The sequence below is a fragment of the Rhea pennata genome, chromosome 5 (genome assembly GCF_028389875.1).
Source record: "Rhea pennata isolate bPtePen1 chromosome 5, bPtePen1.pri, whole genome shotgun sequence".
Lineage (NCBI taxonomy): Eukaryota > Metazoa > Chordata > Aves > Rheiformes > Rheidae > Rhea > Rhea pennata.
Window position 1 is genome coordinate 31,967,826 of NC_084667.1, and position 17,242 is coordinate 31,985,067.

A 17,242-nucleotide genomic window follows, 5' to 3' on the forward strand; every position below is an offset into this window, starting at 1 on the left:
GCATTCATGAAGCTCCTAGATACAAAGAGATTTTAGAGGTCTAGGATGCTGCTGTTGCCTCTTGCAGAATCTGTTTGCACATTAGTATGTCCATTTCCTATTAGCTTCTGACTGCACTTTTGTACTGTTCTTCAGGTCATTTGTGTGATAGAGGCACCTGGAGACTCATTTTAGAGGAGTTTCCGAGTGCCTGGGAGAGGAAAGAGGGTACTAATCTTGGGAGAACTAATACAGTGATTGACTATATTATTATTCTGTCTTTAATTTCACAGGACTGCTAGGATGATGGGTCAGAATCCTTCCTTTACACGGACTCACAGTTTGTTTTCTAAGAAAGATGCATTTGTAGGATCACTGTGAAAGTCCACTGGTACTGCTACAGCATGGTAAAGGTGCATAAGAATTCATGAGTGGTCTATAGCTGAACAGTTCACAATCATGGAGCCATGAAGAATCAGACAACTTATAGAAAGGGAAGAAATGGTATACAGTAGGAAATACATGTTTGGGCTGCTTCTTATGTATTCTGCTGTTATTTAATATATATGTCTATATATACTCATTGTTATTTTTACTTAAATACTAAAAAACATTCAAGGGAATAGAGATGGCTAATGAGCAGTAATAAAACAGCAAAAGAATGAAAAGAACAAAAGTTTTTTGGCTTATAGAGGAAAGCCTGTTCCTAACACAGGGGTCAGCACAGAAGACATCATGTTAGGGATAGGACTTTATAGGGACAACCCTTTTAATAAGGACCCTGAAGCATGGAAAGATGAAGGGGCTTGCTCAGGCTATTCAGCAAGTGATGAAGAGCCAAAGAGGGAATTGGTTAGTCCTTACCTCCATTAGACTATGCTATGAGATAGAGAGATCACAATGTAAACAGAGGTTTGTAGAAAATGAGGGCAGAAATATATGATTAGGTCCTTCACTGCATAGCATTCTGTATTGTCATTCATGCACTGTGCAAGCTAATTTTGATTTGTTAGTATCCAAGTCCAAAATGCCCTAGTTAAAATGGCAATGTGTGCTGCATGACAGTGGATATCTAGGCCTTTAGCAAAAAGCTGAGAAAATTAAGATGAGGAGTTTGCATTTTATATGGAGGGAGAAAAGCATCTTAGGAACAGATTTCAGCAGAGACTAAATCGAGAACAAAACAATTTAGCAATAAAAATCTAAAAATGAGATAGTCTGTATACCTTTATGAGAGATGAGAAATATTGATGTCAGCAAGAAAGAGGCTACAAGATCTAAAAGAGAAATACTGAGTTAGATTACTTTAGACTAGTACAATCTGATTCACAAAAATTACCACTACAGTTAGTAATAATGCTCTCCTCTGTTGAAAGACCAGAAAGACCAGAACAGAAAAGGCAAAAAATATGATATATTGAGCCAAAAGATATTTTTTCCCTCTTTTGAATCTCACTGGTTCAACACAGAGACTGTGGGAGAAACATAGAAACAAAAACAAACAATTGTTAATTGAGACCCACACATCTTACCATAAAGTGCATTTTATCATAGGCCACGCCATCAAATCAGACCACGGAAAAGAATGAAGTAAAAAGCAGAACAGAAAGTGACTGATGCTCAAGTTGCATAGAAGGTGCTAGACTTGTTGATGCATTATATTATGAGAATTACTGCAAGAATTTCACTCTAATATTGACATTTCGGAAGATCTAAGAAGAAAAATGAGTTTTGAGAAAATTCTTGTTCAATATGGAAGTATAAAAAGCAAATTAACTGTACTTAAAATGTTTTTTGAATTCTATAAAAGAAATATTAATTTGAGAATCTGATGTTGACAACTATTAATAATCAGAGAAAAAGATGGACCAAATAAGTGTGATAAAAGGCAGAAAAAATACTATCCCTTCAGAAAATAGGATCTATTATACTAAATATACAAATACATTAAAAGAGGTTTTGAAGAAAGTTCTAATGAGAATATATAAAACTATTAAGTGATTTAATCTTTAATAAGTCTTGTATCTAGAAGTTTTCATTTATTTAATTTTGTTTCTGGGGCAAGGTCTTTTGTGTATAACTTAAACCATTTTATCTGCCGTAATTATGTCTCAAATAATGAAAAGCTCTCTATAAAATAAAATGTATTTTTTGTCCGTAGTAACACCATTATTGGAGGCTCTACATCTTGTTCCATGTTTGCACAGCACCTAGTACAACATTTTCTTCTGTAATTCAAGCAAAACAATGATTTGTGCAAGCTATTTATTTTTCATGTTTTTCAACTAACTTGCTATGCTCTTCAACTTTTTTAGAACCTTCAGAGAATTGAAGGAAAGGTCTGAAATGTCATCATTTGTAATCTGAACTTGTCATTCCCATGAGATTTCATCAAGGTCCAGATTGCTTACTAGGACATTATCTGCTCATCTGCAGTGACTGCAAAAAATATGGGAATATGAACTTGAAATGTCTTTTCAGTAGAAAGAACAAGAAAATACGTGGTTGCCTGCATAAAACATGCAGACCTTCTTTATTCCATCCTGTATGGTCCTGAGTCTTGTAAGACCACTCTATGTAAAATTAACACATTCACTCTTACTATAGTTTTGTTAGGTCAAATCAGATATTCAATATGTATCTACTGCTCTCCAGCTCTCACTTTTAGGATGAAATGAATACTGATATTTAACTACTTAAATTTTTGTTAGTAGATTAATTAATTGTTTTTAAAATAATTTATTTTACAGGTTGTACATGCCTGTGCCTCTGTGTGCAGATACATTCTCAGGAAAGAGTTCCTGAATCCTGAAGTCTTGAGTGAGGTACTTAATCCATGAAAAGGGGAAAGACTTTAGACTCACTCCTATCCCCCAGCGTTACAGGCATTTCTCCTGGAGATTACTTGTGTGCCTAAAATTCGTCTCCTTGGGTGGCTGGTCAGGGATTCCATGTCAGTTTCAAGGATGACAAAATAAGAACATGAGCCCTCATTAGAGCTACCACTATATTGCACGTTGAAAGGGAATTCAAGCCTGCACAAAGTATTTAGAGCAAGCAACAGGCCAGTACACAATCTGACCTATATATGAGTGTGTGTGTGTGTGTGTGTGTGTGTGTGTGTGTGTGTGTACATATATACATATTTATTTCAATTTACTATCAATCCCAAGATTCTGCTCATCCAACAGTGGTTTTGAATACTATACCAGCCTGCTATTTACTGAAAAAGGTCACAAATGCATTTGTAAGGTACTGTATTATTCATTATCACAATATATTCAGCAAAACATTGACAATATAGAGTTTCAGTGTCATGAGAGCTAATATTCCACTGAGCAATTATTGACTGTACAATGATTTACCAGAACTTTAAAATCTGAAGTAACATCTAGGTTTTCATATGCAATTCTATGAACATTTACACATCAAGTCCATTCATTAACACCTACCTGTCCTTTAAAAATGTGTCAGTATGTATGTGTTGAAAATAAACAAGGCTTTTCTTATTTTTTCTGATACAAAATAACATTGTTGTTGCTGACCACTGAAAAATGTCTCTGTAGAGAATAAGATGTACTTCATCTTCATGACTTTCCTTAACAGCCATTGTAGCATTCCTCCAGGCTGTTCTGGGCTGTTTCATCAAGCTTTAGATTCTTCTCATGAGAGAGAGATGAGGTAAGCAGGGCTCTCCATTTAGGCTTCAAAACAGCCATGTAATGCTATATGAAACTCTATGCAGCCAAGGTGTAGGGTGGCATGCAGAGAGCAAACAATCACACATTCATGATCATATCATCAAAACATGGCATGTTCATGATAGGTCATCAGAGAAAATCCATGATAAATGGGATATCTCTGTTATCTTTTAACTTGGATATATCAAAGTCAAGGAAAAAGAACAAAAGAAAAAAACAGACATCCATTCAGACACCATATGTGATTCATTTAATCACTGAAAACTCTAGAAATAATCCAGATCACAGTTATCATTATAGCGTCTAGTTTAACTAACTATGTAAGAAAGTGTACTTAAAAACAGGTGATTGGGATTAGAATCAAACAGCTTTTGTTTTCTCTCTGATCTTCTCAGTGATGTTTGCATTTAACTTGTCTTTCCCTAAATGTTCATGAAACATATAAACAGACAACACCACTATTTATTTTTCTCACAAAGAAATCAAGGAGATTCATGAATATTGTGATTCTCAGATGAAGGATGTAACTGAAGAAATATATACTGGTAAGCAATTATTTCCAAACTCACATTTACCAGTAGCTGCTAAAAACACATTGTATCAAGCAGATCGGGCACATAATGAAATTGTGTTGTGCTATGTTTTGATTTTCATATAAGGCCATTTGTTGTTTTCCATCTAATTGGAACTTGGCATGTGATCGAAGCTTCATCTAGTTGCAGGAACCCAATGAACACCTGAGGATATCCCACATTACTTACATAAATTACCAAACATGTTGCTGTGGTATTTGAAAAGCCACAAATCTTGTCAATCAAGTGAAGATCTGAAGAGTTTACTGACTGTCACTTTGGATCTTCATTGTGTCAAGGCAGAAACATTCCTCGGACACATTTAGAAAGGTTGCCTCACCAGTCATCCACTGTGTCACCAATTACTTTGTTCCCTTGCTCAACAATCTACTAATACTGTGCTAGCTACAGTTCTGGTTAGAATGAAGTCTATCTGGAACTGCCGGCTGAAATAAGCAAAATGGCAGAAGTCTGATTTTATAAATAACATGGAAATAATCTGACTTCAGTACTTAAACCTTAACTCAAATTTATAGGATTAAGATCTCTACAGGAATATTAATACACCAGATTATGCAATCAATTTGTGAAAACTATACTCTAGTCACTTAGGGTATAATACTAGAAAGTACTCTGTCATCTAACCATAATCCAGTAATATATCTCAGGATGTGTTTAGTTTAGAGATGCAGTACAGTCATTTTTCCTGACAAAATGGAGAGAATATAAGAAGGAGGTTGTACAGAATTCAGTATTTTCAGAATATTTTGTTATATTCACTTACCTGGCTGTAAAATCTGTCTAATTGCTTCCAACTTGTTTTCAGCCCTGGAATCTGATTACATTCAATGGCACAAATTCAAAGCAAGGTGGCATGCCTCCTGCAAACAAAGCAGCACAGAGATTTTTTCATGCACAGTTGGTTAAAGCATCTACTCAATCTATAAGGGAAGGTCAGAGAAGAGTATTTCTATAACTGATCAAGGAAAAGGCTTTTCAGAGGAAAAGGCTGTGGTCAGCTCTTCTCTCCCACACAAGGATTCCAGTATTTTCAATTTTCACCCTTCTCCTTCAGAAGTACCATTTCCTTGTTTGATGTCTACAGCTACAGTGCCTGATGTCATAGATTAGCTATTATCATAATACAATTGGGAGTATACCACTATATTGTCTCACTTCAAGTACAGCATTCCTTGGTTTTCGGTGATGATTAACGAGAACTCTCTCTAGCCTGAGAGAGTTGACTAACACACTTGAAGAAATAATCACAAATTTGAACCAGAGTCTTCCAAGCATTATTATATTTCAACCCACATCTCATAAAAAGTTACCCACCTCTCCCTCTTCCAAAGGAAAAGAAAATTCAGTATTGATAATGCAACACAAAAACCAATTGTTTGCAATCAGTCTCAGAATCAGTCTCCTTTGTCTGGTAGATACCTGGAACATATAATGGTTTGTGGTTTCTGGACTGTTCTATTCAGTTATATCCACTGCATTGGCTCATTCATCGCCTGCAGTTTTCAGAATTTCAGAAACTCAGAATCCACTGTGTTTTTCTTCCTTCTGTTCCCAGAGAAACAAAAATTGTCCCCTATAGATCTGTTCTCTTCTGTGGGCACCTTACTGGCAGAGGATATTTTCATGAGAGACTCCTCCTCCTATCTAACAGCATTTCAGCAAGGGTTGGCACTGGTTTCCTGCTTTCTGCTGTTCCATTAAGCACTGCCCAAAAGGGATCTGAATTTGTTAAAAGGATGCTTAAGAAAGAGAAAATTTTGAATCTGAACATTAATCTCCATCTTTCTTAAGCATCTTCTGAAAAAGCTCAATACTACTTTCTACTGACCATTGGACAGTGGATACATTGTGTTTAAAGAAAAATGTTCACAATTACAGTATTTCATAAAAGAATGGCATTCATTTTGTTCATTATCTGTCATTCCCACACTTGATACACCATGTTCAGCAAATACAGACGACACATACAGGATAAGGTATCAGCAGCTGTATTTTCAAATAATAACACTTCTAGATATCAGGTGTAATAAACCAAAACAAATTTTCTGCATATACAAATAAATTATGCCAATTTGGAACTGTAATTTAAGGTTTTTGTACTTACTATCATAGGCCCTTTTTACTGAAAAACATTGGGGTATATATTTCATATTTTTACTATTTTCTGTATATTTTCTCATCTGAAGCAAATAGCACAGTTCTAATTTGTCTTCCGCACAGTTCTAATTTGTCTTCCATATTCTTCCACACACAAAAACATCTTTCACATATCAAGTTTAGTAATCTTTGTTTGACATTTAAAGAGTAACTACTTTAGTATCTTTGAATAAATATGATATTGAATAAGAAATCCTCTTTCAACAGGAGCATAAAGACTGGGGAGGCAGCAAACAAGCTAGCTAAAATTACATCTTTTTTAAGGGCAGCTACTGTAACAGACTATATTTGTATGAAGCTAGCAGAGTATTTAGAATTACAAAATCATACTCTTGGGTTTTCTCTATCTCAGTTTTATTCAAAGCCCTGGAACGGGGTCTCTCCTCAGGATTTACATATGAGTTGCAAGGGATGCAACTACTACTAAGAAATTAACCTCTGCAACCCAGATCTGCTAATACTCATTTTGCATCCACTGCTAGAGGCTTATTGCCACTTTTTGCTATCAGTTGCTCTCAGTTTATATGAAAACATATTTTTATATAGACACTAGAGTTTATAATGCTTAGCCTTTAGTTAAGGTTTTGCTGTTATATGCTAGAGGTTCCAAATGGCTGCCCAGCCTTTGCTAGAGCACTTCCTTGAGGCCTTGCTTTGAAGATTTTGTGTATGTTTATTATTGTTGAATCTAAAAAATGGTGCCTTTCTTTACCCATTGTGTAGCGATTTTTCAAATCCTTTCCTGGCATTCGGGTGTACACCATACATTTTATTTACCAAAGTCTTTAGGTTAGTACTGCTAGCAGCCAGATCAGATATAAAACTTCTAGCAAAATCCCATAAACCTCTGTACGTTTTCTCTGTGTGTAGGTGGAAGCACATTGACAACTGACATATGTCCTGTGACATATCACACAGGAAACCATCTCTATCCTGTTTTCTTGCAATCATTTAAATGAGTAGTTTCTTTACTTCTTAGTTTACTGTTTACTGAGAGAATCATGAGCTCTTTTTAGAGCTTTATGGAGCCTCTGGTTATAATAGTCTTTCCTTTCCCCATGAGAATACTGCCTGGGTAAATGAGTATTATAAAAAGTATCTTCTATCTCTTTGTGAAATATTACAATACAACATTATCTAAACAATGTTTCTGGTAAAGCAATGATAGCTTCCAATAGTGTACTAAAGTGTGCAGATGTAAACTTTTTTTTTTTCTTCTTCTTTTTTTTCTGGAGAAACATGCTGGAACCCAGAAGAAACATATAGGAAAAGTATCTGGCAGCCAAAAATACTCTTTCTTCATACATAGAGGAAGTATTGCTGATTTACACACATGTTTAATTTCTTAGAATGTAGGTAAAGAGTTCTATATTTCTTTTCCAAAATTAATAAAGCACTAATTTATATCACAGCCTCTTCAAATGCCTCTCTTATATCTGGCTTGTCTGAGCAATTCAGGGATATTCACAGGCATATATGACAGAATAGTGAGAGTCTAGCTCTATATTTTAAAAACTTTTTTAGTATCACCAGCTATTCATTAAAAACACCTTGGAAATGATCCTCTATCATTTAGAAGGGCAGATACTGGGGTGTCTGCCCTTCCTCAGTATATTCTTTCTCAAAGAAACCTAATATCTGATCTCAAATGACTACTTTCACTTCCCACAACTATTACAAATTATTAGCCTTTCAGTATTTTGTTTTAAGCTTATATTTATAGATCACTAACCCCACTGCATAATCTTAAATTCTACCTGTCTGCATTTAACATGACAAAGCTTTCTTTGCAAATCTTTACTATAGCTTCAGAGATCATGCTAGCCTGTGCACAAAGCTATGCATAATAGGGAATCTGAATTTAAAAGTTCAACTTGTTCACAGTTATCCAGAGTACCTTCTTTTTGCTGAGACCTTTCTTTTCTCTGTAAATGCCCAATTAACAAAAGCATCTGAGGGTGGGTACATGAGGGTCAGGAGGGTGTGTGTCAAGAGTGACATCAACTGAGACAATAAAAGGGCTTCTAAGTTACTTAGAAGCTCTATTTTAAAGTTACATTTAAGGGGTCCACTAGACCAATTCAGTAGTCTTTAAATATACTTGACATCAAGGGACAGTCAGCTGCTGACATACTCAGACCAGAAATCTGTTTAAGATCGTATCTGGTAAGTATACTTTTTTATTTCCAAGTTTTCTAGAAGATTGATTTAATCATTGATTCATTACTCAGCTTTTACTTTAGCTTCTTTTCTGACTATCTAAAAAAGGAATATAAGTAAGATTAAATTATTCTATTATCTGAACCAGATTTGTGAAATGAAAAAGTCTGAGAAAGTGAATTAGAAATACCTTAAGTGAATTCAACTCTTCAATTCATAATATTGAGTTACATGGACTGCTAGGAGCATAACTATATTCTCATGTAAGGTATTATGCTTTTTGTCCTGTATAAAATACTGAAAAAAAAATAGCACTATGGAGTTCTGTATTTATTATGTCTCCATTATTCTGTTACAAATTGTATAAGTTATAACAAAAAGATGTCTTTTCTGGCTGTCAATACTGAAAATCCAATTGCAAACTGAAATTTGGGCTGTTTTATTTCTGCCTGTTGCAGCATCATCAGTACTAAGTATTCTCCAGGTATATCCCAAGTGACAGTTTGGCTGATGATACACTGAGCAGAGTAGAATTAATACTGGCAATGCAGTATTAATACCAAAAAATGGGAGGCTCAATTCTGATTTCTCTTATGCAATTCAGTGGGGAATAACATGACTCAGTAGAGTTATGCCACCATGCAAGAATTGTGAAGAACAGTGTCCAGTTGTTCATACTAGAGAATATGGAACTCAGTGACACACCAGAAGTAGATAAAAGAAAAAAAAAATCATCTGCATAGTTATATACAAGTATTTTAACATACTTGGAGAGTATCAAGTATAAATGATTTCTAAATGCTAATAATTTTATTGCAAGGACACGGTGTTTTGCACCCAAGTATCTCAGTGATGTGTAGAGATATGCTGATGATGCAGGACAACTGAGGTTGACAGAAGTTCTTAAGAATTGCCTAAGAAATTACAGTAAGTTGTTCACAAAATTAACATTAGAAATAAAGTCTAATTATTCCCTGTCTAAATTTTCCTTGCTCTAACACATTCCACGAGAAAAATACTTTTCAATAACACTTTTCTGATGTCTTTAACTTTTTTTATAAACTAAATTTCTTTTAAGTTATTTAAACAGAAATTATTTGAAATACACATTCACATATCTATTCATTTCTATATTTATAGGCAAAATGACTTCTATACAAAATCTGGCCAAGACTGCAATAATTTTTTACGCCATTTGTTTTTTTACGAAGTGCGATGGACGACCAATGATGTAAGTACATTATTATACCCTGCTGAAGTTTGAAGGATGATTTTAGCTGTTGGTGAGAAAATGGTCAATTTGTCTGTCTGCATAGAATTTTATGTGTTTGTGAGTCCTTCTGTCCCCACTTTTGAACCCTTTGGCCACTTTAAGCCAAACTGGCCCAATTCTGTCTTTATGCATAACTGTAGAGATCTCAAATACACTTAGTTCTTATGCATTTTTTGAAAAATAAGCAGCTGAGTACAGGAAGAAAAATCACATAAGCATGTCCCTAGCTGTACAAGTTGTATCCCTTACTGGACACTTGGTGGTCTACACAGGAGCCCTAGTTTTGGGAGAATCTTTAGCTGAGACTCACACTTGTTTATACACTAATATCAGTTAGCCTTGAGAGACAAATCCACAGGAAATCGTGCTTCCTAAGCCATAGTGTTCACAGAAAACTGCCTTTGAGTAAGTGCTATCATTTTATTAATCAGTTATCTATTATCATGTAAGCCCTGAGCTCAACTACAACAGCAAAAATAAGTGATAAACTTACTGTAGCCAAACATTGTTGCATAACAGAATTACTTCACATTTTTTTGCTTCCTTCTCACTAATAAATCCATTACCTTTAATATATCATCATCCACCTTCCTTCTCCTCTCCAGATGTCATGCTAGCCCTTATAAATTAGAAAGATATGTTCTACAGCTCCGTACTGCAGTACCATCCAAAAGTTCCCAAAAATGGCTTTTGTGTGAAGTTTAAGAATTCAAGGAGGGCCATGATGAGCCTCTATCTTTTCCTTCCTTTTGTACAGGAAAAGATCAGTGAGTGAGATGCAATTAATGCATAATCTTGGAGAACATCGGCATGCTGTGGAGAGACAGGACTGGCTGCAGATGAAATTGCAGGACGTGCACAGTGCCCTCGACGATGATAGGACCCAGAGGCCTCGAAACAAGGATGATATTGTCTTGGGGGAGATTAGGAGTCGGAGATTGCTCCCTGAGCATTTGCGGGCAACAATGCAGAAGAAATCCATCGATCTGGATAAAGCTTACATGGATGTACTCATCAAAACAAAACCATAATGAAAAGAGCCAGAGCATTTTGTCTGTCCAAGTAAGCGTGTGTCTGTAGATCACTGATCAAGTAGGGCATTTTATTATTATTTATTCAAATTACAATAAGGATTAAAGGCTCCATTCAAGTTTATAGCCCCATCGAGTTAGGTATTTCACAACCAAATAATAAAAGGTAATTGCAGCCCACCCATGACCCTCACTGCTAATTTCTTTTAGCAGTCTTTCTATCTGGGTATCTTTCAAATGGCTTTTGCATCTTATAAATTTCAATTTCAAACATAAAATTAAAAAAAGAGGGTTGAAAAAGCATTTAAGATCAGTTCTATTACTCTTATACAGAGAATACTTGTATGTAATCTCTCTGTCTACTTAACCTGATAATGAAAAATGAATAAATGCAGCAGAACTTGTCCCCGGAATAGGGCATAATTTTGCCTATTGTCAAACTGTATAACTTTGTACTAAAGAAAACATGTGAATCTAGATTCACATTTATTTTAGGAAGAAGGCCAAAAATTATGTGAGCTTCAATTACGTAGGAAAAACTGCAAGATATCAATTTAAGATAAACAAGAGCAAACATAAGAAATTAAAGTAGGAAGGCAAAGCTTAAGATTAAAGTTGAATGGGATAGAATTAAAATAAGTTCTGCAAGAAATATAAGAATGAAATTAAGCAAAATACTGAAATGAAGGGAAGGTTTGATTACCTTTCCCTCTTCTGAAATGTAACAATCTACAATTAATTGCAGAAATAGTTCTCTTATAAATAAAGTTCCTCATTTTCTTATTTAAATTGTCATGAGACTTTTAAAACAAATTTTAACTTGTCAAGTCTCTGGGATGAGAACCATTGACCTGTAGAAAATAACACAATGAAGAGGAACCATAAGCTACAACACACAAAAACTCTAAACAGGATTCAAAAAGAACTGGATGTAAGTATGGAGAAAAAAATCCATTATGATAACCACAATATTGAAAAAAAAGAGAACAGTAAATACAAAACTGTTTCGAATGATATATATAGATACGTGCTTAGCACCCTCAACCATTTCTGAATAATAAGGACATTTTCTTAGTAGGATTAACGGCTGTTTCCTCCAAAATGGTCATTGACAAAGCTCAAATCTTAGAAAACTGCTGTTCTAAGCCAAAGTGTCTATACACATGTTTCCAGATTTCTTCTTATTTGTGTGATGTTCAGCACACTTTCGGGAACCTAGTGAAAACCCCATAAATAATTACAAATATAAATGCAATCTGCTGGAGTCTAGAAAGGTACTTGTAACTAGTGGACATAGTTCATAATCATAGCGGACTAGTTCATAATCTTGGCTATACTTTTACTAACGTAAAGGCCCTGATGCTGCAAGTAGATGATATGCCTGTGCACACTTGTGTGCCCACATGCAGGCAAGAATTCCACGTCATGTGTCTATTTGTAGGATTGAGGCCTTAAAGTGCACTTTCTATTTATTCTTTTATCAGATGTTTGTGCTAACTTAAAGGAATTACACTGCATTTTGTACCTATGTCTCACTTACATATTACTAAATAAAGTGGACCAAAGCTCTTGGACATTATTTTAAAGCATAATAACTGATGGACTTGTTACTACACTAATACAATTTAGCCTGGGCAAAATAAAACGGCTTAGTAAGTATAACATGGCAATAAGTAGTAAAATGACAATGAATGCAGTTCTTACTTTTCCTTTTGTCACAGAATGAAACTGGTGGTTAAAATCAAAGGCTATCACCTAGCATAAATCCATTTACGTCCCCATACAATAACAACAAAGTTGCAGAAGCTATATAATCTTCAAGTGCCATATTCATAATCTCTTTCTTCTCGATCTAAATAAAGAACCCTGTCAGCTAAAGAATTCCCTTTTGTTCTTCCTAATCTTCAACTATCCAGTAGACGAAACAAATTTATACAAGTATTTTAAATTTCTGTACACTTGGAAAGATACCCTTTGCTGAAAAAGGGCTTGAGCATCAAAGACAGATGAAGCACCACTGAACATGATGAACTTAGCAATATAGCCATAGACAAACTACGCTCAGCATTGTTTCATTCATGGCTAAACCCACTGTCACTTTTTCTGCATACAGTATGAATCTTCAGAAGGGCTAAGATAGCACAGTGGCAGACAAATAACAAGTATGATAAAGATACATGGAAGAATTAACCATATGGAGAGGTAAACAGTACTGTATACCTATCTTTCAAAGAGGACAGTGTAACAGAGACAAAGAATTGAGCTTGCATGTGGCTGAATACAGAAATTTCAGCTAGCATGAACCAAAATCTCATCTCCAGCCTTTGTCATTCAAAACACATTAAACAGTCTCAGACTCAAGTTTTTTCTCCCAAGGATGCACTGGAATTTGCCTTAAGTCTATGTCAGGGTGAGTACTTTGATGTAAGCAATGTAAACACTGAATTTGCACTTCACAATGGACTCAGACATGCCTATGACTGCCATCAGAGACTTCTTATGTCTCCTGTTACAATGAGATAAGGTTAGAAAAACCTAAGAGGGTATTAAGTCCACATTGTTTTGCATGCACACGATCAGCCTTCCAAACATGGGCTTCTGCAGTGTCTCTAGAAGGCCTCCCTCCCTGAAGACTGCAGTCTCCATGCATGTGTCCTTGAAAGGCACAAACTCTTGTTTTCTGGTCTGAGACAGGCTTTTTGCCCTCAGAGAGCTATCCTGTGAAGATGCATCCCTATGGTAACACCTACTTTTATAATATTGTCTGAAAAAGAAACATAATCCTGTTTCTCATTCATGACTCATCATTGAAACAGCAAGTGCTAGTATCATCTTCAGGGGAAGTAGAAAAGCAGCATGCTTAAAAAACATGCAAATTAAGAAAGTCAAAATCAAGAAAACTAATAATTAAACTAGATAAATTGTAAGATCTGAAGGTAAAATCTGCTGCTAGTCATTTAATTACTGTTGATTTGGTTTTCTTAATTGCTTTTGATGTTGGCTGCTGTAAATACTGCTGTTAAGTATTGCTCAGATTAGAGTTAAACAGCATGTAACATTTGACTCCTTGTCTAGTTAGCGTATTCACTGCTTTCGTAGGGGTTGTGTTGGCACATCATTGTTCTACTGGTGGATTTCCTAGAACTGCATGATTTGCCACTGTGACTATTGGTAAAGAAAGGAAAATTTATTTCAACGGATTCACATTTTGCTGCATATTGTAGTAAAGTTTCTGGCTTTCATAGGCCATTTAGTATTGTAAAGAGACAAATCCTTGCTCCGTTACCCTCTTTTCTTCCCTTCGCCCTCTGTCTTACATATGACTTGGTCTATTTAAGATTCCCTGCCTGAAGCAGTCAGATCTATTAATGCATTGGATGAGGCCAAAGATTAACATTCATTGAAATTTTAGATTAATATGTAAGTGACCCCAAATGAGGAAGATACTCTGTAAATACGTAAGAACCGCACAGCAGACATAGGTTACAGAGTTATAATCTCTGGAATTTCATAGCCACTTTATCAATTTTCTCCTCCAGTTTGATACTAACATTGCAAAATAAGTGATAGTAATGCATCTTCAAGTCTGACAATACCCGAACGTGGATTGTCACTCATGTTTCTGCAATGTTCCCATCCCCATCATCAGTATTACTTTGCTTGTATTACTCTACTAGTGGTATTACAAGTAATCGCTTATACAATGGTTAAGATGTCCATGACTGTGTCTAAAGGAGGCTCTGATATTTATATTTGTTTGTATTCAGATGTTTCCCTCTTCTTTTTTCTTTTCTTTTCCCTTTATGCTCTTATTTTCTCAGATTTCCAAGAGTAACAATCAGCTAGAAATAGTTTCAGCCTCCAGAAAAAGAACTCCCAAAGCCAAGCTAGTGCAATTTAAACACTTCAATTCAGAAGTGCAACCAATAATATTACTGTTTTCAATATTGTTTATGTATTTTCTGCATTGATTTTTAATTAGAACCCTGTTTGAGGTGAAGAGACTCATTGACAGTGAATAGATTCATGTCTCCTCTTGCCTACATGCTTTCCCTATGAGTTCTGGTCCAACAGTAGTGTAAAAAAGCACTTTCTGAAGTTCTGATATAAAAGATCCCCACAGAAGATGGCTAATCTCCACAGTGAATCTGCCCCAGAATATCCACTGTGCAACAGAACTGGCTTCCCACAACACACAAAGGGGAATAGATCAATATTCAAATGTTTAGGCAGAGATTTGCTCTTTCTCTTCCTCCTCCCAAACTCTCCACTATTTCCAATTTGCTTTAATGTATATACTGTCTAGAGTTCTACGGACCTGAAAGTCAAGCTCTGCCTATATTTAATAATGATGATACAGAGAATACCTTTAGAAAAGAGATAAATGTTGCCTTTAAACCTGAATATAGCTAGGGCTCGGTATCAGTCTGTTCTCCCCCAAAGAGAAGTGAACAGGGCTCTGCAATCTACACAACTGCAGCACTTCAGTACTTGGAACGGAAGCTGCTTGTGATGTGGGACATATAATAGCTGTGCAGGGGATTAGGGAACGATAGCCGCATCTGCTATTATATTCCCAAATAGACTGTAGATTACATAGCCCCTATATAACCTAGAGCACTATACAATCCTAAAAATTACAGTCCTTGGATGAGGCAGGAGCTAGCCCAGATGAGCTAATCTTTGTGCCTTATCTCTCTGGCGTTTCCCCACTCGTGTGCCAGGCAGTGATGGATGGACGTGGAGAGGCCTGGACCCTGTCTACCGCCTGCTCTGAGGCACCTGTAACGGTCGTTCCTCACAGCCCCTGCGGGCAAACGCTGAGCGCTCTAGCAGAGAAGCAGCTGTCCGGTCACCAGCCCCTCAGAGTAGCTCCTGAGGGGAAACTGGAGCATCTTCCCTGTCTTTCCCACCTCTTTACCTCTCCGTGGCGGCAGGCGGGCGGCGCCGCTCGTCACGCCGGCGGGAGGCGCTCGCCCTCCAGCGCCTCAGGCCTGCGTCCTCGCCGCCCTGGCCGGCCGCAGGCGCTGCGGGGGCCCCCGGCCGCGGCCGTAGCCGTGGTCAAGGTCGAGAACGGGCCCGCGGCCGGGCCTGGGGCCGGCACTGGGGCTGGGGCCGGGGACTCCCGAGGGCGGCGGCCCCCTCGGGCAGGCCCGGGCCGTCGCCGTCGCCATGGCGACGGCCGCCTGGGCGCGGCGGGACAGGCCCTAGCAACGGCGTCGGCCGCCGCCCCGCCCCCCTCCCCTGCAAGTCTCGTGAGATCTGGGCGCCGCCGCTTCCTCCTTCGTGCGCGGCTGCGGCTCTCGCGAGAGGCGGCGGCGGCGGCGGTTGCCGGGCCTGGGCGCTGGAGCCGGCAGCGGCGGTTGGCGGTGGTTGTGGCGCCGCGCGGGCGGGCGGGCGGGTGAGTGAGTGAGTGTCGGGCGCGGGGCGGCGGCGGCTGCCGGCTCGCGGGGCCGCGCAGGGTGGCGGCGGCGGCCGTGGGTGGCGGCGCGGCGAGCCGCGCCGCGCCGTGCCGCGCCGCGCCGTGCCGCGCCGCGCCGTGCCGCGCCGCGCTGTGCCGCCGGCGCGGGCGGCCCCCGCCGCCTCTGCGGGGCCGGGCGGGTGCTTTGCTGGCCCGGCAGGCGTTCAGGCGCTTCAGGGGGTCCCTGCAGCCGCTACCGCGCTCCGCGGGCCTGGCCTCGGCAGCGCCGCGGCCTCGGGTAAGGAACAGGGTTTAGGAGCCTTACGGAGATTGGTGCTGTAGCGTCTCCGTATCCCTGTGCATGTATAACTCTGTCTCGCGTAGTGTGACCAGGCTGAACACTAATTAGATGATCAGTTTTAATCTTAGAGTGTTTGCTAGTAAAACCCGCAGCTCTTGTGAGGGCTGTACACAAACAGTATCGCTGCCCAGGGCGGCCGGGCAGCTTTCGTGTAAGTTCTGAGCAGATTTATTTTGCATAGTCGCTAAGCAATGATGTACCTACTCAAATGTTTTCATAATGAGTTAAATGCCTTTATATAACTTTTTTTCCAGATAACTTATTTTTTTCCCCAGAGAAATATCTATTCCTTGTGTGATAGTTCTCTTACAGTATGGTTATGTATTACAGTTTTCTATCACTAATAACTATTCTTAAACTCAGTTTTGTTTCTAGCTATTGTGTCTACTCTTTTCTCCTTTTTATCTCTAAATTAATCAGATGTGTCGCTCGATCTCTTTTCACTCAGAATGTGGATCCAGCTCCATCTTAGACCTTTTCCAGGTTTGTTTCTGTTACTTCACTTGTTGCTTCTCTGTTGAAAGTAGTAGGTGAGCGTGATATCCTTTTTTTTTCCTTGACTATTGGCTGACTTTTACAAATTCAG

At 38.1% G+C, this 17,242-nt stretch overlaps 2 protein-coding genes and 1 long non-coding RNA gene across 7 annotated transcripts in view; 2 read left to right on the top strand and 1 right to left on the bottom strand.

The window, feature by feature from the left end:
- Nucleotides 1–15,986, bottom strand: part of LOC134141594 (uncharacterized) — a 36,596-nt gene extending 20,610 nt beyond the window's left edge. For both annotated transcript variants that reach the window (XR_009958661.1, XR_009958662.1), the window contains exons 1-2: nt 15,816–15,986; nt 5,037–5,133 (exon numbers count right to left, since the gene is read on the bottom strand). This is a non-coding gene — a long non-coding RNA (uncharacterized LOC134141594). The remainder of the gene's footprint in view (nt 1–5,036; nt 5,134–15,815) is intronic.
- Nucleotides 9,736–10,894, top strand: PTH (parathyroid hormone). The gene is made up of 2 exons (XM_062578029.1): nt 9,736–9,821; nt 10,621–10,894. Exons 1-2 carry the CDS (start codon nt 9,736–9,738, stop codon nt 10,892–10,894), a joined length of 360 nt encoding a protein of 119 aa, XP_062434013.1.
- A 233-nt stretch (nt 15,987–16,219) lies between the features above and the next one.
- The window catches only part of BTBD10 (BTB domain containing 10), a 28,870-nt gene continuing 27,847 nt past the window's right edge, over nt 16,220–17,242 (top strand). Inside the window, exon 1 of one of the 4 annotated variants that reach the window (XM_062575841.1) lies at nt 16,220–16,295. The gene's annotated coding sequence lies outside the window, so the exon portion shown is untranslated. Of the gene's footprint in view, nt 16,304–17,081; nt 17,140–17,242 lie in introns of those variants that run through there. The other 3 variants (XM_062575842.1, XM_062575844.1, XM_062575843.1) reach the window with 3 other exon arrangements.